The sequence below is a fragment of the Mercenaria mercenaria genome, chromosome 13, assembly GCF_021730395.1.
Source record: "Mercenaria mercenaria strain notata chromosome 13, MADL_Memer_1, whole genome shotgun sequence".
NCBI lineage: Eukaryota > Metazoa > Mollusca > Bivalvia > Venerida > Veneridae > Mercenaria > Mercenaria mercenaria.
The window spans coordinates 23,965,189-23,986,849 of record NC_069373.1 but is presented as its reverse complement, the minus strand read 5'-3'; the positions used below and the strand labels follow the sequence as shown (position 1 = coordinate 23,986,849).

The 21,661-nt window shown below is 38.0% G+C and overlaps 1 protein-coding gene across 9 annotated transcripts in view; it reads right to left on the bottom strand.

Annotated features, from left to right (window-relative positions):
- LOC123529326 (membrane-associated guanylate kinase, WW and PDZ domain-containing protein 3-like) overlaps window positions 1-21,661 on the bottom strand; it is a 284,542-nt gene that overhangs the window by 215,847 nt on the left and 47,034 nt on the right. For all 9 annotated transcript variants that reach the window (XM_053521338.1, XM_053521345.1, XM_053521342.1 and 6 more), the window contains exon 5: window positions 7,837-7,910. In XM_053521338.1, coding sequence (XP_053377313.1) covers window positions 7,837-7,910 — 74 coding nt within the window. The remainder of the gene's footprint in view (window positions 1-7,836; window positions 7,911-21,661) is intronic.

The following is a 21,661-nucleotide window of genomic DNA, read 5'->3' as shown; positions in this document are numbered from 1 at the left end:
CATGTGGTCCAAATTTGAAGCCTGTACCTTAAAAAATGTGAAAGTATGTCACTAATTCAATGTCAAGGTCAAAGTTTATTTCGGTACACAAACCTATTCAGGCCCCTGTGACCTTGACCTTTGACAGACTGACCCCAAAAACAATAGGGGTTGTCTACTCCAGCAGCCCTACAATCCTATAAAGTTTGAAGGTTCTAGGTCAAATGGTTCTCCAGTTATTGCTCTGAAATGAAGTGTGACGGACGGACGGACGGAAGGACGGACGGACGGACGGACAGACGGACGGACGGACAGGGAAAAAACAATATGTCTCCTGGGGGAGACATAATTTCAATTCAGAACACAAAATTATGCATGTGGTCCAAATTTGAGCTTGAGAAAAGTAAAAGTAGGTCACTAGGTCAAAATCAAGGTCAAACTTCATTTCGGAACACAAAACTATGCATGTGGTCCAAATTTGAAGCCTGTACCTTAAAAAATGTGAAAGTATGTCACTAGGTCAATGTCAAGGTCAAAGTTTATTTCGGTACCCAAACCTATGCATGTGGTCCAAATTTGAAGGCTGTAGCTTGAGAAATGTGAAAGTAGGTCACTAGGTCAATCTTAAGGTCATTTTGTACACAAAACTATGCATGTGGTCCAAATTTGAAGGCTGTTGATTGAGAAATGTGGAAGTAGGTCACTAGGACAAAATCAAGGTCAAATTTTATTTCGGAACACAAAACTATGCATGTGGTCCAAATTTGAAGCCTGTACCTTCAAAAATGTGAAGGTAGGTCACTAGGTCAATGTCAAGGTCAAAGTTTATCTCGGTACACAAACCTATACATGTGGTCCAAATTTGAAGGCTGTAGCTACAGAAATGTGAAAGTAGGTCACTAGGTCAAGATCAAGGTCAACTCATGTCAAGGTTTATCTAGTCACTCAAAACTATACATGTGGTCCAAATTTGAATGTTGTAGGTTATGGACAAGATTTTCAAAGTTTTTCCCTAGATATAAACCATGTGACCCTAGGTTGAACAAACTTGGAAGAGAACCACTAGATGATGCTACATTACAAATATCAAAGCCCTAGGCCTGGATTTTCCAAGTTTTTCCTTATATAAATCTATGTAAACCATGTGACCCCCAGGGTGGGGCCATATTTGATCCTAGGGGAATAATTTGAAAAATCTTAGTAGAGGACAATTAGATGATGTCACAAATGTCATACAAAATATCAAAGCCCTAGACCCTGTGGTTTAAGACAAGAAGATTTTAAAAGTCTTTCCCTATATAAGTCTATATAAACCATGTGAGCCCTGGGGCGGGGCCATATTTGACCTTAGGGAAATAATTTGGACAATCTTAGTAGAGGACCGCTAGATGATGCTATATACCAAATATCAAAGCCCTAGGCCATGTGGTTTTGGACAAGAAGATTTTCAAAGTTTTTCCCTATATAAATCTATGTAAATTATAACAAGAGGGACATGATGGCCCTATATCGCTCACCTGAGTACAGTTCTTTGCTTGAACAAATTTCTTAGCTAAAGCTTTAAAACACAAGAAAATTAGGAGAGCTGGTCAAGGTAAAGATTATGCAAGATTACTGTTCAAATCTGTAAAAGAAAATATTACAGGGGGTCCAAATCCTTTTGCTGTAGCTTAGAAAACAAGAAAGTATGTCAGTAGGTCACATTGATGATCACTGAAAGATCAGCATGCAAAAATATACGTCATCCAAATTTCAAAGCTGTATCTTAAAAAACAAGAAAGTAGGTCAGCAGGTCACATTCAAGGTTACTGAAAATCAGTTTTAAGATCCGTATGCAAAACTGTACATGTCATCCAAATTTCAAGGCTGTATCTTAAACAATAGGGTCATGATGACCCTGGATCGCTCATCTGAGTAATATGACCCACGTTTCTAATGTCAAACTGATGCTAAAATATAAAGAAAGTAGGTCAGTCATTCATGGTCACTGAAAGTCAGTTTTAAGATCTGTGTACTTAAATGTACATGTCATCCAAATTTCAAGGTTGTATCTTAAAAAACAAGAAAGTAGGTCAGTAGGTCAAGGTCACAGTCAGGTGACCCCTAATCACTATGGGTCATCAGGTAATTATAATTAAACAGTCAAGGAATAATGATCTAATAATTTTTAAGTACTTTTTCCTATATAACTCATGTAACAAGTGACCCCAAGGGCGGGGCATCTTTTTCACCCAAGGGGTATCATTTGAACAATCTTGTAAGAGATACACTAGACAATGCTACACACCAAATATCAAAGGCCAAGGCCTTGAACTTTAGGACAAGAAGATTTTTTTTTCCCCCCTATATAAGTCTATGTAAAATCTGAGACCCCTGAAGCAGGGCCTCTTTTCACCCCTGGGTAATAATTTGAACTTTTGTAGAGGACCACAAGGCAATGCAACATACATATCAAAAGCCTAGGCCTTTTAGTTTCAGACAAGAAGATTTTTTTAAAAAATCCTATATAAGTCTATGTTAAACTTTAGACCCCTGGGGCAGGGCCTGTTTTCACCCCAGGGTAATAATTTGAACAATTTTGGTAGAGAACCACAAGCCAACGCTACATACCAAATATCAAAGGCCTAGGTCTTGTGGTTTTAGACAAGAAGATTTTTAAAGCTTTTTCCTATTCAAGTTTATGCAAAACTTGGGACCCCTCTTTTCACCCAAGGGGGTGTAATTTGAAAAATTTTCATAGAGGACCATTAGATGATGTCACATGCCAAATATCAAAGGCTCTAGGCCTTGCGGTTTTGGACAAGAAGATTTTTAAAGTTTTTCCTTTCGGTTCCCATGGCAACCAGAGTTCTGCATACAATTCAATTCTTTGAATAATTTTGAAAGGGGACCACCCAAGGATCATTCCTGTGAATTTTGGTGAAATTATGCCCAGTGGTTTTCAAGGCCACATTTAAAAAATCTTTGTCTGCTGTCTCCCGACCATACTTTTTAAAGTTGGATATGTAGGTAGGTAAGCATCTATTTTTTGGAGGGGTTGGGAGGGGGAGTGGGGGGGGGGGGGGGGGGGGGGGGGGAGAGGAATTATACTTTCACCAGTAGATATATGAACGTTTCTTACAGAATATATCTTCTGTAAAAATAAGACAAATTTGCTTACTCGAAATATATGCAGAACTTGTTATATCGCAACTTTAAAAAAAAATTTGACCAGCATTCTCCAATAAAAACTTTTCGGACGCAGCATTTTAAGTGGGTAGGTAGGAGGACAGCAAACAAACATATTTTCAATTCTGGCCCAAGAAGATTTTCTTAGAAATTGTTGACAGACGGACGACGGACATTGAGCAGTCACAAAAGCTCATGAGCCTTTGGCTCAGGTGAGCTAAAAACAAGAAAGTAGGTCAGTAGGTCACATTCATGGTCACTGAAAGTCAATATTAAGATCGGTGTGCAAAACTGTACATGTCATTCAAATTTCAAGGCTGTATCTTAAACAAGAGGGCCATGAAGGCCCTGTATCGCTCACCTGACCTATTGACCTAAAGATCATCAAGATTATAATTAACATTCTGACCAAGTTTCATTAAGATATGGTCATAAATGTGGCTTCTAAAGTGTTAACTAGCTTTCCCTTTGATTTGACCTAATAACCTAGTTTTTGACCCCCACATGACCCAGATTCGAACTTGATCTAAAGATCACCAAGATTAACATTCTGACTAAGTTTCATGAAGATAAATCATAAATGTGGCCTTTAGAGTGTTAACAAGCTTTTCCTTTGATTTGACCTAGTGACCTCGTTTTTGACAGCGCCTGACCCGCATTTGAACTTGATCTATAGATCATCAAGATTAACAATCTGATTAAGTTTCATTAAGATATGGTCATAAATGTGGCCTTTACAGTGTTAACTAGCTTTTCCTTTGATTTGACTTGGTGACCTAGTTTTTGATCCTACATGACCCAGATTCAAACTAGACCTTGAGATCATCTAAATTAACATTCTAACCAAGTTTCATGAAGATAAAGTCATAAATGTGGCCACTAGAGTGTTAACAAGCTTTTACTTTGATTTGACCTAGTGACCTAGTTTTTGACACCTACTAACCCAGATTTGAACTTGATCTATAGATCATCAAGATTAATAATCTGATCAAGTTTCATTAAGATATGGTCATAAATGTGGCCTCTACAGTGTTAACTAGCTTTTCCTTTGATTTGACCTGGTGACCTAGTTTTTCATCCTACATGACCTAGATTCAAACTGGACCTTGAGATAATTTAAATTTACATTCTGACCAAGTTTCATGAAGATACAGTCATAAATGTGGCCTCTTCAGTGTTAACAAGCTTTTCTTTTGATTTGACCTGGTGACCTAGTTTTTGATCCCAGATGACCCAATATCAAACTTGTCCAAGAAATTTAACGAGGGTAACATTCTGACCAAGTTTCATTAAGATTGGGCCAAAATTGTGACCTCTATAGAGTTAACAAGCTTTTTTCTTTGATTTGACCTGGAAACCTAATTTTTGACCCCAGATGATCCAATATGAAACTAATCAAAGACTTTATAGATGGCAACATTCTGACCAAGTTTCATTAAGATTGGACCAAAATTGTGACCTCTAGTGTGTTAACAAGCTTTTCCTTTGATTTGACCTGGTGACCTAGTTTTTGACCCCACATGACCCAGATTCAAACTTGACCTAAAGATCATCAAGATTAATATTCTGACTAAGTTTCATCAAGATACAGTCATAAATGTGGCCTCTAGTGTTAACAAGCTATTCCTTTGATTTGACCTAGTGACCTAGTTTTTGACCCCACCTGAATCAGACTTGAACTTGACCTATAGATCAACAAGATTAACATTCTGATCAAGTTTCATTAAGATAAGGTCATAAATGTGGCCTCTACAGTGTTAACTAGCTTTTCCTTTGATTTGACCTGGTGACCTAGTTTTTCATCCTACATGACCCAGATTCAAACTGGACCTTGAGATCATCTAAATTAACATTCTGACTAAGTTTCATGAAGATATAGTCATAAATGTGGCCTCTAGAGTGTTAACAAGCTTTTCCTTTGATTTGACCTAGTGACCTAGGTTTTGACCCCACCTGAATCAGATTTGCACTTGACCTATATATTATCAAGATTAACATTCTGATCAAGTTTCATGAAGACACAGTCATAAATGTGGCCTCTACAGTGTTAACAAGCTTTTCTTTTGATTTTAGCTGGTGACCTAGTTTTTTGATCCCAGATGACCCATTATCGGACTCGTCCAAGCTTTTATTGAGGGTAACATTCTGACTTAAGTTTCATTATGATTGGGCCAAAACTGTGACCAAGATTTTATTGAGGGTAACATTCTGACTAAGTTTCATTAAGATTGGGCCAAAATTGTGACCTATTGAGTGTTTACAAGCTTTTCCTTTGATTTGACCTGGTGACCTAGTTTTTGACCCCAGATGACCCAATATCGAACTCCTTCAAGATTTTATAGACTTCAACATTCTGACCAAGTTTCATTCCTGGTGGCCATGTTTTTTGACAAATCAAAATAATTTGAACAAGCAAATTCGATGAATTGGTATCCCCCATCGAAAAGGTTGTGGTAAGGAATGGCAAAAAAATATATCCGGCAAACAGTTAAGGATGTAAGTAAGTAGCAAATAATTGCATTAGTCAACAAGAAGCTGCGTTCAATGAACGCTTGATGCCCCCGGTGGCATCCTTGTCGATACAAAGCAACATAAGTCCAAAACAAGGTCAAGGTTAAACTGAGGTCAGGTGATGTTTGAAGATGAGGAATGGTCACAGGTTACATCTGTATTAGTATCAATTCATTCTTGTAAGTGGTATTGATGCTAGACGAAACTGGCCCATTTGGTTAACCAAGAGATGGCCCATATAAAGCAACCCAAGTCCAAAAGGAGGTCAAGGTCAAACTAAGGTCAGGTTATGTCTGAAGATGAGGAATTGTCACAGGTTACATCTGCATTAATATCAAGTCATTCTAGTAAGGGGTATTGATGCTAGACGAAACGGTCCCATTTAGTTAACCTAGTACGGACGGACGGACGAACAGACAGACAGGACGATCACTAGATGCCGGGGGCATAAAATGGGCCTGAACAATCCCCTCCCCCACCAACAACCTACTTCCTGATTTTCAAATTGTAACAACCTGGGGTCATTAATATGGAAATATACATATCATCATTGTTCAGTAATTGTGAAATATTAAGAAATCCTTGCATCTCTGAGTTCAACAGGTTTGGTTTGAGAAAACATGGCAACATTCATTGTAACATCAAAAGCTGCAATTAAAAATTGATTTTTAGATTATTTTTTATTTGCAAACTCCCCACATTGATTATCTCCCCTTGGGTTATATGAACTACTGCAATCACAAAAAGGTGACAATGAAAATCATGCAACTCATTTTCTATTACAATGGAATTCAAATATTTCTCTTTTTTTGCATTTATCAACAAAATGGGCCTTGAACCTCTGAAAAATACTCAAAATTATTTCAATAACTAAAATCTAAGATCAAATAATGAAAAACAAGAGTTGTCTCCATAGGATGACACATGCCCCCAATGGCACTTTGAAGGAATAGTTATGGCCAATGTTAGAGTTTAGGACCTTTGACCTACGGACCTGGGTCAACTGAGCAACACCTGGTTCACATGCTTTGCAAATCATCTCACCATCTCACCATCATTAACCTATATGTCAAGGATGACGTCAATACCTTGAATGTGACCTTTGAGCTCAATCTGCGACATTGATCTTTGACCTACTGACCAAGTTCATGTAAAGTGTCCCATTGCCACCTACCCACATGTAAAATGTAAAGTAAATACCTTTACCATTATTAAGGATGTACGAGCGTATTTTTTCAGGATATCCGCCATTTTGAAAAATGTTTCTTCGAATATTGCTTTCTAACAAAAGTTTTGCCAAAAATTAATGTTAAATAATTAAAATATGGCTAATAATGTACCATTTAACCAAATATATTATGCTTTTGCGAAAAAAATTTTTTTAACCCTTATTTTTGGCTGGCATTTGCCTAAAATTGACATAAGATTTACAATGGGGTAGGGGTAGGTTATTTCAAATATCTATTAAACTAGATCAGGTTTGGCTTTGATATTTTCCTGACTTACACATATAATGTTATGCTGTAAGTAAATAAAAGTTTTCAAGATAGCGCTTTATATTATCTAGAAAATATATATTAAAACAAAAAGAACAAAAAAATATCAAAATTCACCACTTTTTTAACAGTTTTTTCTTAATAAATCTCTTAAATGCACGGTGACCCCTACTTTTTTTCTTTCCATTTTGAAGTATTTTTGTGTGTCATTAATGCTGAAAAATATTTTGAAAATCTTAACGTCAGATTTTTTTTGTAGCTCTAAATACGTTTCTTCCATTGAAAATAAAGTGGTGGGGTAATTATGTCAACATGTAAAAATTAAAGAGATTTGTTAGTGACACTTATGCTTATATAATACTGACATCACCATATATTCATATTAACCTGTAAGACCTGGAACCCCTATAAGATTAAGTAGGATATTATATGTTTTATAAAGTACCAACATTTTTTCAATTTTACAAAATTTCAGAAATGCGTAAACAGTGGGAGAAGAAAATACCCTATAAAATTAAAACGAGTTCGGTGACCTATGTTTTTTCTGCTCTTGTTTGTCTTAGAAACTAATGTTCTTCAAGCTCACAGGGTATGAAAAAATTCTTAAGACTCACCATTGAAGCAGGAGAAATACTTGCTTCCATTTTATATCACATGATGCATTGTAAGAGAGGTAACTCACCATTTTCTCCTACTTTTTCTGGTGACTTGTTAGCCAATCTTGGATCTAACCAGTGTGTCTGTTCTGTGTTATGACTGAAAAAAAGCAACAATAAAATCTGTAAGAAGATCCTTGGAAGCACAGAATGCAACCAAGCATAATAGCAGACTCAGTTTGATTGAGTCTGTTCATGATAGGTAATGAAATATGGAACACCCCTCATGCCCCCTAGCACCAGCTTAAGCGGAATTCTATTACAGTATAACTGAGTGTACTCCATGAAAAAATATAACAACACTGAGTCCAAGTATGTAAGTTCATAATGGAATCAAACAATGTGTACAATCTGATCAATATTTCAGGCCATACTGAGAAAATTCATCAGATTCTAATGAACAAGAAACTACTTTTGAAAATGAATTCCACCTATACTGCTCTATTTGACTACCGTATTTTGGTGCGTATAGGTCGCACTTTTTCTACCCATTTTGCTGCCTGAAAAAGTTCCTGCGACCTATACGACAGAACATTGCCAGCAGTTTTTTTTTTTTTTTGGGTAAATTTTCTGACCGTAGCTCTCGCAAAATTATGTGCATCTTACGAACGAACAAAAATGGATAAAAAATATCAATATCGGCGGCTTTTCAACCAACAGCGGTTACTTTCAATAAAATATATCGTAAATAACCCATACAGACTATTAAAATTACAAATGACTTTAATTCAAAGATGTTTTTGCAGTTTGAATTACGTTTGTTTCTACTTTCGTTTTACCGGACGCCATTGACATGTAGTCCGGGTTGGATAAAATCCGGACAGATCCGTCCTCCATTCCAAAAATTGTTTATATTTTTTTTTTTTTTTTTGGCGTATTAAAAAACTTGAAAGATAATTTTTTACTTTTGATTTTTAAATAAAAGAAAAAATCCAAAAAGAGATATTTTGCTTATCTTTTTACTCAGAATCAATAGAACGCGGTTAATTACATGACACGGAAAGGTGTTATAATTGCTGTGCAAACAATTCACACTTACACTTGCAAAATTACAGAATGTAAACGCAAACCGTCTGCTGCCAATTAGTGTCAAAAAGCCGCTTTTCTTTGATGTAGTCTGTTACCCATACTACTGTTGGTACGAAACGGTTGGGATCGAAAATAACACTGTCCGATTTCCACCAATCAGATTCTGATAATAGTTCAGTCTGCGGCATCAATATGGCCACCGCCATAACTTTTTTGCCGGTAAATATTAAATATTGCTGGGGGGAAATCCGAAATTTAACTGCGACTTATACGCTAGAACTTAAATTTTCCGACCATTTTCAGAGTAAAAATTAGATGCGGACTATACATTACCGCGACCAATACACACCAAAATACGGTAACAGTTGTAACTGGTTGGTAATATCTGGGTAAATGTTTGGTCAAATTTTTTACAACCTATATGTTAGGTAATAGAAAATTAATTTTTAGGTTCTCATTCCCCACCAGCTCCTGTCTGAAACCCTTTCATAAAACATTGCCCAAATCTCCAGGTTAAAGAATATGTTTGACAAATTGTGATGATGAAAACAGCATTTGACAGTACCTGATATTAAAGTTTACATTGACAATACCTTTTATAGAAATAAATTAAGAGAAATGTTCATGAAATATCGGCAGTCTATCACCTCGAGCAGACATTCAGACAGCCTACTTTCGATTTCAAAAACAACAACATCAAACAACTTCAAAAACAACAATCGGTCTCATAGTAGTGAACATTTATTTCAAGTTACATCAAAATCACTCTATGCATGAAGAAGAAGTGTTCCAGACAAAGTCATTCTTGTATCTGACCTTTGGACTCTATGTGTGACCTTGACCTTTGACCTAGGGACCAAGTTCTTGTGCATGACACTCCATCTCCTAGTGGTGAACATTTGTGCCAAATAATATTCAAATCAAATACACCGGACAGGAAAAATGTCCCATTGACCTCTGATCACCAAGTGTGACCTTGACCTTTAAGCTAGGGTTCTGGGTGTTGCGCATGACACGTCGTCTCATCATGGGGAATATTTATGCCAAGTAATATTAAAATCCCTTGACAGATGACAGAGTTCTGGACTGGACAGGAAAAAAACCATATTGACCTTTGACCTCCAATTGTGACCTTGACCTTTGAGATAGGGGTCCGGGTTTTGCGCATGACACGTCATCTCATCATGGGGAACATTTGTGCCAAGTAATATTAAAATACCTTTATGGATGGCGGAGTTATGGACCAGACACGCCGTGTTAACATTTGACTGCCAAGTGTGACCTTGACCTTTAAGCTAGGTGTCTGAAAGTTGTCCATGACACATCGAGTTATTATGAGGTACATTTGTGCCAAGTACTATTAAAATCCCTTCATGGATGGCAGAGTTATGGACCGGACAGGAAAAGGGCCAGATTCAATCTTCGCCTAAAGATCATCAAGATAAACATTCTGACCAAGTTTCAGGAAGATAGGGTCATAAATGTGGCCTATAGAGTGTTAACAATCTTTTCCTTTGATTTGACCTGGTGACCTAGTTTCTGACCCAATATGACCCAGATTCAAACCTGGCCTAGAGGTCATCAAGATAAACATTTTGACTAAGTTTCAAAAAGGTAGGGTAATAAATGTGGCCTCTAGAGTGTTAACAAGCTTTTCATTTGATCTGACCTGGTGACCTCGTTTTAGATCCCAGATGACCCAATATCAAACACGTCCAAGATTTTATTGCGGGTAACATTCTGACCAAGTTTTATAAAAATTGGGCCAAAATTGTGACGTTGATGTGACATTACCATAATATCATTGTGATGATTTAAGCATTGATAGTGATAGTAGAATTTGTAGTAATACATCTTCTGCATAAGTATGGATGACTTCAAAGAAAAAATACTTTAGTTATTGAGCGGACTCTGTCTATTTGGGCAATTTTGATGAATTCAAGGGCCATAACTCTAATGATACTGGTCCAAACTGGATGGTTATCGAATTTGACCTAGATTTTATAGAAATGCACATTCTATATAAGTTATGTTTAATTCTGATACAAAATACTCTAATCATCAAGCGGTCAATTTAGGCAATTTTGACCAATTCAAGGGCCGTAACTCTAAAGATTCTAGTCTGAACTCAGATATTTCAATGCTGGATAGTGAAACTGGGCACATCTGAGGAAACTGGAGCTGTTACTGGAGTTTTTAATGACATTGCACAATAGCTTGAGTCTGTGTCAAAAATATTATGTAGTAAGAGAGGTAAAGATAAAGTGTATCAAAACACTATGTAAGTATAATTCTAAGCAAAAAGGGGGGCATTATTCATAAAATATTGGCGCAAGAGTTATGCACCTTGTGTCATATGATGTGGGTGATGATGTGGAACAACTACTTCAAGTTTGATTTATTTATTTATTTGGGTTTTACGGTGCACAAACACAGTACAGGTTATATGGCGCCAAACAGTACTACACATTTTGGTTACACATCTCAATTACGTCGAAATAAAAACATGAGGCATGGAATCAAAATTTGCATACCTGCTGGAATCAGAGAGTTACTGCAAAACCAAGTGTTAAGACCCTATTAGTCGCCTCTTACGATCATGCAAGGGTAAGGCAGTGGTTCCAATTCTTTTCATACACAGATCGTCCCAGAACCACATGGGGCACTTCAAGTTTGAATTAAATGTATTTCGTTATAACTAAGATAGTGAAAATGCATCAAAATTAACCTTAAATTCTAAGTAAAAGGGGGCAGAATTCATGAACAAGAGGGTCATGATGACCCTGGATCGCTCACCCGAGTAATATGAGCTACATGTTTCAAATGTCAAACTGATGATAAAATATTAAGAAAGTCAGTAGGTCACATTCATGGTCAATGAAATTCAGTTTTACGATTTGTATGCATATGTCATCAAAATTTCAAGGCTGCGTCTTAAAAAACAAGAAAGTAGGTCAGTAGGTCAAAGTCACAGTCAAGTGACATCATATATCTTGGGGTCATCAGGTAATTATAATTAAACAGTCTTGGAAATAGGATCAGATGATTTTTTAAGTATTTTTCCTATATAACTCGCATAATAACTAAGTGACCCCAGGGCGGTGCCTCTTTTAACCCCAGGGGCATAATTCGAACAATTTTGGTAGATGACTACTAGACAATGCATCATACCAAATATCAAAAGCCTAGGTCATATGGTTTCAGACAAGAAGATTTTTAAAGCTTTTTCCTATATAAATTTATATATAACAAAAGACCCCCAGGGCAGGGCCTCTTTTCACCCAAGTGGTACAATTTGAACAATTTTAGCTGTGGACCATAAGACAATGCTACAAACCAAATATCAAAGGTCTAAATGTTGTGGTTTCAGACAAGAAGATTTTTAAACTTCTTTTCCTATATAAGTCTATGTAAAACTTGGGACCCCCGGGGCAGGGCCATATTTGACCTTAGGGGGATAATTTGAACAATCTTGAACATCACTAGATGATGCTACGTACCAAATATCAAAGCCCTAGGCCATGTGGTTTTGTACAAGAAGATTTTCAAAGTTTTCCCTATATAAGTCTATATAAACCATGTGACCCCTGGGGTGGGGCCATATTTGACCCTATGGGGATAATTTGAACAATTTTGGTAGAGGACCACTAGATGATGTTACACACCAGATATCAAAGCCCCAGGGCAGGGCCATATTTCACCCTAGGAGGATAATTTGAACAATCTTGGTAAAGGACCACTAGATGACGCTACATACCAAATATCAAAGCCGTAGGCCATGTGGTTTTGTACAAGAAGATTTTCAAAGTTTTCCCTATATAAGTCTATATAAACCTCCTGACCCCAGGGGATGGGGCCATATTTGACCCTATGGGGATAATTTGAACAATTTTGGTAGAGGACCACTAGATGATGTTACACACCAGATATCAAAGCCCTAGGCCCTGTGGTTTTGGACAAGAAGATTTTTAAAGTTTTTCCTTTCGGTTGCTATGGCAACCAGAGTTTTGCAAGGGATTCAATTCCTTGAACAATTTTGAAAGGGGGCCACCCAAGGACCATTCCTGTGAAGTTTGGTGTAATTCTGCCCAGTGGTTTTCAAGAAGAAGATTTTTTTAGAAAATGTTGATGGACACACGGCACACGACGGACAACTGACGACGGACGACAGACACTGAGCGGTCACAAAAGCTCACCATGAGCCTTTGGCTCAGGTGAGCTAAAAATTGGTGCCAGAGTTATGCACTTTGTGTCATATGTGGGTATTAAGGAGGAACATCTATTTTAAGTTTGAATCAAATCCATTTAGTAACTAGAGCTATCACTAAAGGTGATGAATGTACCCCCCGCATGCACTGACACAGTACATTGCAATTTGACGCACACAAGATTGCATAATTATGTGGACTGTATGTATATAGACTGTATGTATACAGTATAGTAACAAAAAACAAAGTCCCATAACTATGCAGAATATTTATCTAAAAGAATGTAACATGCACCATGCACAACTAGGGTTGGTACTGATCACTTGTGTGAAGTTTCATTAAATTGTGTGTAAGGGTTTGGTAGATTAGGCATGCACAAGACTGCATATGCAGACTGCATGTACATAGTATGTTAACAAGAAACAAAGTCCCATAACTATGCAATTTTTTTCGCTGAAAGAACCTAACATGCCCCATACACAACTACTGTTGTTACTGATCACTTGTGTGAAGTTTCATTAAATTGTGTCAAGGGGATGAGGAGAGATGGTGCGCACAAGATTGTGTCTATCTATATAGTATAGTAACAAAAAAAAACAAAGTCCCATAACTCTGCAAATTTTTTTTCTAAAAGAACTTACAATGCCCCATGCACAACTACTGTTGTTACTGATCACTTGTGTGAAGTTTCATTAAATTGTGTCAAGGGGATGAGGAGAGATGGTGCGCACAAGATTGTGTCTATGTATATAGTATAGTAACAAAAAAACAAAGTCCCATAACTCTGCAAATTTTTTTTCTAAAAGAACCTAACATGCCCCATGCACAACTACTGTTGGTACTGATCACTTGTGTGATGCTTCATTAAATTGTGTCAAGGGGATGAGGAGAGATGGTGCGCACAAGATTGTGTCGTGTCTATGTATATAGTATAGTAACAAAAAAACAAAGTCCCATAACTCTGCAATTTTTTTTTCTAAAAGAACCTAACATGCCCCATGCACAACTACTGTTGGTACTGATCACTTGTGTGATGTTTCATTAAATTGTGTCCAGGGGATGAGGAGAGATGGTGCGCACAAGACTGTGTCTATGTATATAGTATAGCAAAAAAAAAACAAAGTCCCATAACTCTGCAATTTTTTTTTCTAAAAGAACCTAACATGCCCCATGCACAACTACTGTTGGTACTGATCACTTGTGTGAAGTTTCATTAAATTCTGTCAAGGGGATAAGGAGAGATGGAGCGCACAAGATTGCGTCTACGGACAGACGGACAGACAGACAGACAGACAGACAGACAACCTGAAACCAGTATACCCCACCTTACAACTTTGTTGTCGGGGGGTACAATATAAAACTTTTACCTGAAATTCTAAGTAAAAAGGGAGATAATTCATGAAATATTGAAATTCTATGAAACCTGAAATTCTATGTAACAAGAGCTGTCACTAATGGTGACAAATGCCCGAGCAGCACCTTCACCTTTGATCTGGTGACCTTGACCTTTGGCATGGTGACCCCAAAGTGAGTAGAGGTTGTGTACTCAATAAGTACTATCAGCATGTGAAGTTTGAAGGTCTTGGGTGCAGTGGTTCGCGAGTAAAGTGCCTTCATGCAAAAAGTTAACGTTGGCCCCTGTGACCTTGACCTTTGACCCCAAAGTCAGTAGGGGTCGTGTACTCAATAAGTACTATCAGCACGTGAAGTTTGAAGGTCCTGGGTGCAGTGGTACGTGAGTAAAGTGCATTCACGCAAAAAGTTAACATAGGCCCCTGTGACCTTGACCTTTGACCTGGTAATCCGAAAGTCAGTAGGGGTCGTGTACTCAATGAGTACTATCATGAAAGTGAAGTTTGAAGGTCCTGGGTGCAGGACGTTGTGACTAACGAACGAACAGACAGTTGAAAACATATGCCTCCCTTTGGGGTGCATAACAAGGGGGATAATTCATGAAATACTGGTGCAAGAGTTATGGCCCTTGTGTCATATGATGTGAGTGATGATGTGAAACAACTATTTTAAGTTTGAACCAAATCCATTTAGTAATACTAAGTTAATGTGAAAGTTCATCAAAACTTTAACCTGAAATTCTAAGCAAAAGGGGGAATAATTCATTAAATATTGGTACCAGAGTTATGGGCCTTTTGTCATATGATGTGGGAGATGATGTGGAACAACTACTTTCAGTTTGATTTGTTTGTTTGTTTGTTTTGGGTTTAACGCCGTTTTTCAACAGTATTTCAGTCATGTAACGGCGGGCAGTTAACCTAACCAGTGTTCCTGGATTCTGTACCAGTACAAACCTGTTCTCCGCAAGTAACTGCCAACTTCCCCACATGAAACAGAGGTGGAGGACTAATGATTTCAGACACAATGTCGTTTATCAAATAGTCACGGAGAACATACGCCCCGCCCGAGGATCGAACTCACGACCCCGCGATCCGTAGACCGACGCTCTACCTATTGAACTTTCAGTTTGAATCAGATCAATTTAGGAATAACTGATATAGAGTGAAAGTGCATCAAAACTTGAAATTCTAAGTAAAAAGTGGAGATAATTCATGAAATACTGGAGTGAGAGTTATGGCCCTTGTGCCATATAATGTGGATGATGATGAGGAATAACTATGTTAAGTGTAGAGCAAATCCATCAAGTAACTAGAAGATGCTTTTGTAGAAAAGCGCATGTCTCCCCTAATGCATAGTCATATAGGCAGGAAGTCAATAGGGCATAGGAGCAAAAGTCTACGCAACACAAGTGGCTGGATGCAATAGGAATAATCTATTTGGCATGTCCAATCATTCCAATAAGTTTCAACATTCTGGGCTAAGTGGTTCTCAATGTTATGAATTGGAAACCATTTTTCCATGTTCAAGCTCCTGTGACCTTGACCTATGATCCTGTGACCTTGACCTATGATCGAGTGACCCCAAAATCAGTAGTGGTCATCTACTCTGCATGTCCAATCATCCTATGAAGTTTCAACATTCTGAATCAAGTGGTTCTCAAGTTACTGATCGGAAATGGTTTTCCATGTTCAGGCCCCTGTGACCTTGACCTTTAACGAAGTGATCCCAAAATCAATAGGGGTCATCTACTCTGCATGATCAATCATTCCTATGAAGTTTCAACATTCTGGGTCAAGTCGTTCTCAAGTTATTGATTGGAAATGGTTTTCCATGTTCAGGCCCCTGTGACCTTGACCTTCAACGGAGTGACCCCAAAATCTATAGGGGTCATCTACTGTGCATGACCAATCATCCTATGAAGTTTCAACATTCTGCCTCAAGTCGATCTCAAGTTATTGATCGGAAATGGTTTTCCATGTTCAGGCCCCTGTGACCTTGACCTTCAACGGAGTGACCCTAAAATCAATAGGGGTCATCTACTCTGCATGACCAATCATCCTATGAAGTTTCAACATTCTGGGTCAAGTGATTCTCAAGTCATTGATCGGAAATGGTTTTCCATGTTCAAGCCCCTGTGGCCTTGACCTTAAAAGGAGTTACCCCAAAAACAATAGGGGTCGTCTCCTCCATAAGCCCTGACAACCTATGAAGTTTGAAGGTTCTAGGTCAAATGGTCTCCAGTTATTGATCGGAAATGAAGTGTGACATACGGATGGACAGGGCAAAAACAGTATGTCTCCCCCAGAGTGGGGGGAGACATAATTACAGAGATAAGGAGAAAAAAGAGAAGTGTAAAAAAAACTTTAACCAAGGTGGGGACGCGGAAAGACGTCGACGCAGAGGCTGGGGTGAGTAGGATAGCTCTCCATATACTTCGTATAGTCAAGCTAAAATCAAGTCAAGTGCCTCCTTTGAACCAACTGCCAAGTTAAACGAAGATCCGCCAAGCAATTCAAGGAAAAATGTCATTTAAAGATATTCCTATTTTCAGCCTTAGCGTCCCCTTAAAGGGTCCAAGTATCCTCATTTGAAGACTTTAAAAGAGGTCTTTTTAAGCATGCTACAGACTAAGTTGGATAAAGAGCCATCTAGCACTTCATAAAAAAAAGTTGTTTCAAGGCATTTTTAATTTTTAGCTCTAGTGGCCCCAAAAATGGGCTAAGCACCCCAATTTCAACAAAATAAAGATAGGACCTTGAAATGATGTTACAGACCAAGTTTGATGAAATCTATCAAGCGGTTCATGACAGGTCACTTAGACCTTTTTCTAATTTTAGGCTTTCCAGCCCTTAAAACAGGCCAAGTGTTCCCATTAGATCAAATTTGGGAGAAGACCTTGTCCATCAAGTCGTTCATGAAAAAAACTCATTTCAAGGTATTTCTATTTTCAGCTTAAGTGGCCAGAAAAAGGTGCATAAGTGCGTCCATAAATTTGAAAGATGCAAGTGCCACCATTTGAACGAATTTGTGGATCTTACAAAAATGCTGCAGACCCAAGTTTCATGAAATTCACCAATTCATGAGAAAAACTCTTAAAGGTATTTCTATTTTTAGCTTTAGGGGCTAAAAGCCCCTTTTTAATAAATTTTGGACAGGACCTCACAAGGATCCCTCAATGGTCATTTAACAAAATAGTATATCACTTTGACAAGATAGCATGTTAATTTGATGATCGTTAACAAAATGGTATGTCACTCTGACAAGATTGTATGTTCACTGGCCATCACAGTACAGTACAACCTCTCCAAAGCGACCCTCTCTTAAGCAAAAACCTCTTTATAACAACAACATCAAAATTTCCCTAACCTAAAATATGCTATCAAATTTACCTCTCCAGAACAACAACCTCTACATAACAGTCAATATTTGTATCTCCTGAAGGGTGTTGCTCTACAGAGGTTGCACTGTATGTTACTTTGAGGAAATAAGATGGTCGTTTAACAAAATCATACGTCACTCTGACAAGATAGTGTTCGCTGCACATGAAAACATGTTGCTATCAGAAAATAGGATGGTTGCTTAACAAAATAATATGTCACTTTGACAAAATAGTAAGTACGTTAGACATGACAGCATTGCAAATCAACATGATAACACAGTAATTAACAAGACTTAACAAGATCTTAAGAGGATACTACTGTAACTAAAGAAGATACCTCGTATTCATCTAGCATAAGACAGCTCCAGCTTTCCATATATAAATATTATATATACATAACCTTAAAAGCACGGCCTTCAGATCGTATGACAAAAAAAAAAGAGAACAATTTTAGGTATCAGGAAATGAATGCTATATCTCTTCAGACAGCTTTGAACCTTAATTACTAACATATTATTTGTTTTGGAAACACATGAGAATTAGTTGCTTTTACAATTTTTACATTCAAAATTGAAAAGCATTTGTAACTCATATGTCTTAATTATAACAACAGCTGTCACAGGGGACTATTTCAATGCTGGATAGTGAAACTGGGCACATCTGAGGAAACTGGAGCTGTCATTGGAGTGTTTAATGACTCCAATGGTGGATGAATATTGCACAGAAGCTCGAGTCTGTGTTAAAAATATTAAGTAACAAGAGCTGTCATTAAGACAGCCAGTGCTTGACTATTTGAAATATTGTTCCAGAGCCAGGAAAATATTACCAAAAATGTTAAAATATCTATAGAGTTTCAATCCAGTATCTGCATTAGTTTAAGTTCAAAAGGGGAGATAATTTGACCAAAATGAATGTCAGAGTTATGGGACCTGATGCAATCAACTTTTTTAAAACCCCGAAGGTAAATGTGAAGCTTCAATTTAATATCTGCATTTGTTCTGCATATAGTAACTTGCATGTAAAACTTTACCAATGACTTTCTAAGTCCAAAAGGGGGCATAATTTGCCCAAAATACAGGTCAGAGTTATGGGACTTGATGCTATCAACTAGTTTTATAACCCCGAAGACACATGTGAAGTTTCAAATAAATATCTGCAAGGATTTTCTAAGTCCAAAAAGGGGCATAATTTGCACAAAATACATGTCAGAGTTATGGGACATGACCCAGTGAGGTTGGTAATTGACCCAGAAAAAGAAACAAGAGCTGTCAATAATGGTGACAAATGCCCCCACAGCACCTTGACCTTTGACCTGGTGACCCAAAGTCAGTAGGGGTTGTGTACTCGATAAGTACTATCAGCATGTGAAGTCTGAAGGTCCTGGGTGCAGTGGTTCACAAGTAAAGTGCCTTCATGCAAAAAGTTAATGTTGTGACAAACGAACGAACGAATGGACGGACAGTTGAAAACTAATATGCCTCCTTTTGGGGGCATAAAAATAAGTTTCAAATCTATATGCCTTTAAATGATAGCCATATGTACTTGCATGCAAAACTTTAACCAAGGTATGACGTTGATGCCGACGCCTACACCGACGCCGACGCTAATGCCTGGGTGAGTAGAACAGCTAGACTATTCTTCGAATAGTCGAGCTATTAAGAGAGGTATAGATAATGTATCAAAACATAATATCAATATAATTCTAAGCAAAAAGGGGGATAATTCATGAAATATTGGTGCAAGAGTTATGGCCCTTGTGTCAAATGATGTGGTTGATGATGTTGAACAACTATTTTAACTTTGAATCAAATCCCTTTAGTAATAATTGAGATATAGTGGAAGTGCATCAAAACTTTAACCTGAAATTCTAAGTAAAAGAGGGGATAATTCATTTAATATTGGTACCAGAGATATAGGCATTGTGTCATATGATGTAGGAGATGATGTGGAACAACTTATTTCAGTTTAAATTAAAGCCGTCTAGGAATAACTGAGATAGAGTGAAAGAGCATCAAAACTTTTAACCTGAAATTCTAAGTAAAAGGGGGCGGGATAATTCATGAAATATTGGTGTGAGAGTTATGGCCCTTGTGCCATATGATGTGGGTGATGATGAGGAATAACTATTTTAAGTTTAAAGCAAATCAATCAAGTAATTACAGAGATAAGGAGAAAAAAGAGAAAGTGTAAAAAAAATTTAACCAAGGTGGGGACGCGGAAAGACGCCGACGCCAACACCGGGGTGAGTAGGATAGCTCTCCACATACTTCGTATAGTCGAGATAACTAGAGCTATCACTAAAGGTGATGAATGTACCCCCTGCATGCACTGACACAGTACATTGCAATTTGACACACACAAGACTGCATAATTATGTGGACTGTATGTATATAGACTGTATGTATACAGTATAGTAACAAAAAACAAAGTCCCATAACTATGCAGAATATTTATCTAAAAGAATGTAGCATGCCCCAAGCACAACTAGGGTTGGTACTGATCACTTGTGTGAAGTTTCATTAAATTGTGTGCAAGGGTTTGGTAGATTAGGCACGCACAAGATTGCATATGAAGACTGTATGTACATAGTATGTTAACAAGTAACAAAGTCCCATAACTCTGCAATTTTTGTCGCTGAAAGAACCTAACATGCCCCATGCACAACTACTGTTGTTACTGATCAATGTGTGAAGTTTCATTAAATTGTGTCAAGGGGATGAGGAGAGATGGTGCGCACAAGATTGTGTCTATGTCTATAGTATAGTAACAAAAACAAGAGCTGTCTCCATAGGATGACACATGCCCCCGATGGCACTTTGAATGAATAGTTATGGCCGATGTTAGAGTTTAGGACCTTTGAGCTACGGACCTGGGTCTTGCGCGCGACACGTCGTCTTACTGTGGTACACATTCATGCCAAGTTATTTGAAAATCCATCCATGGATGACAAAGATATGGACCGGACACGCCCATCAATGCACTATCCTTTAACGTCTAAGTGTGACCTTGACCTCTGAACTACGGACCTGGGTCTTGCGCGCGACACGTCGTCTTACTGTGGTACACATTCATGCCAAGTTATTTGAAAATCCATCCATCGATGACAAAGATATGGACCGGACACGCCCATCAATGCACTATCCATTAACGTCTAAGTGTGACCTTGATCTTTGAGCTACGGACCTGGGTCTTGCGCGCGACATGTCGTCTTACTGTGGTACACATTCATGCCAAGTTATTTGAAAATCCATCCATCGATGACAAAGATATGGACCGGACACGCCCATCCATGCACTATCCTTTAACGTCTAAGTGTGACCTTGACCTTTGAGCTACGGACCTGGGTCTTGCGCGCGACACGCCGTCTTACTGTGGTACACATTCATGCCAAGTTATTTAAAAATCCATCCATCGATGACAAAGATATGGACCGGACACCAAAATTGCGGACAGACTGACAGACTGACAGACCAACAGATTGACAGACGGACAGACAGTTCAAAAACTATATGCCTCCCTTCGGGGGCATAAAAACAAAGTCCCATAACTCTGCAAATTTTTTTTCTAAAAGAACCTAACATGCCCCATGCACAACTACTGTTGGTACTGATCACTTGTGTGAAGTTTCATTAAATTGTGTCCAGGGAATGAGGAGAGATGGTGCGCACAAGATTGTGTCCATGTATATAGTATAGTAACAAAAAAACAAAGTCCCATAACTCTGCAATTTTTTTTTCTAAAAGAACCTAACATGCCCCATGCACAACTACTGTTGGTACTGATCACTTGTGTGAAGTTTCATTAAATTCTGTCAAGGGGATAAGGAGAGATGGTGCGCACAAGATTGCGTCTACGGACAGACGACCAGACGGACAGACAGAC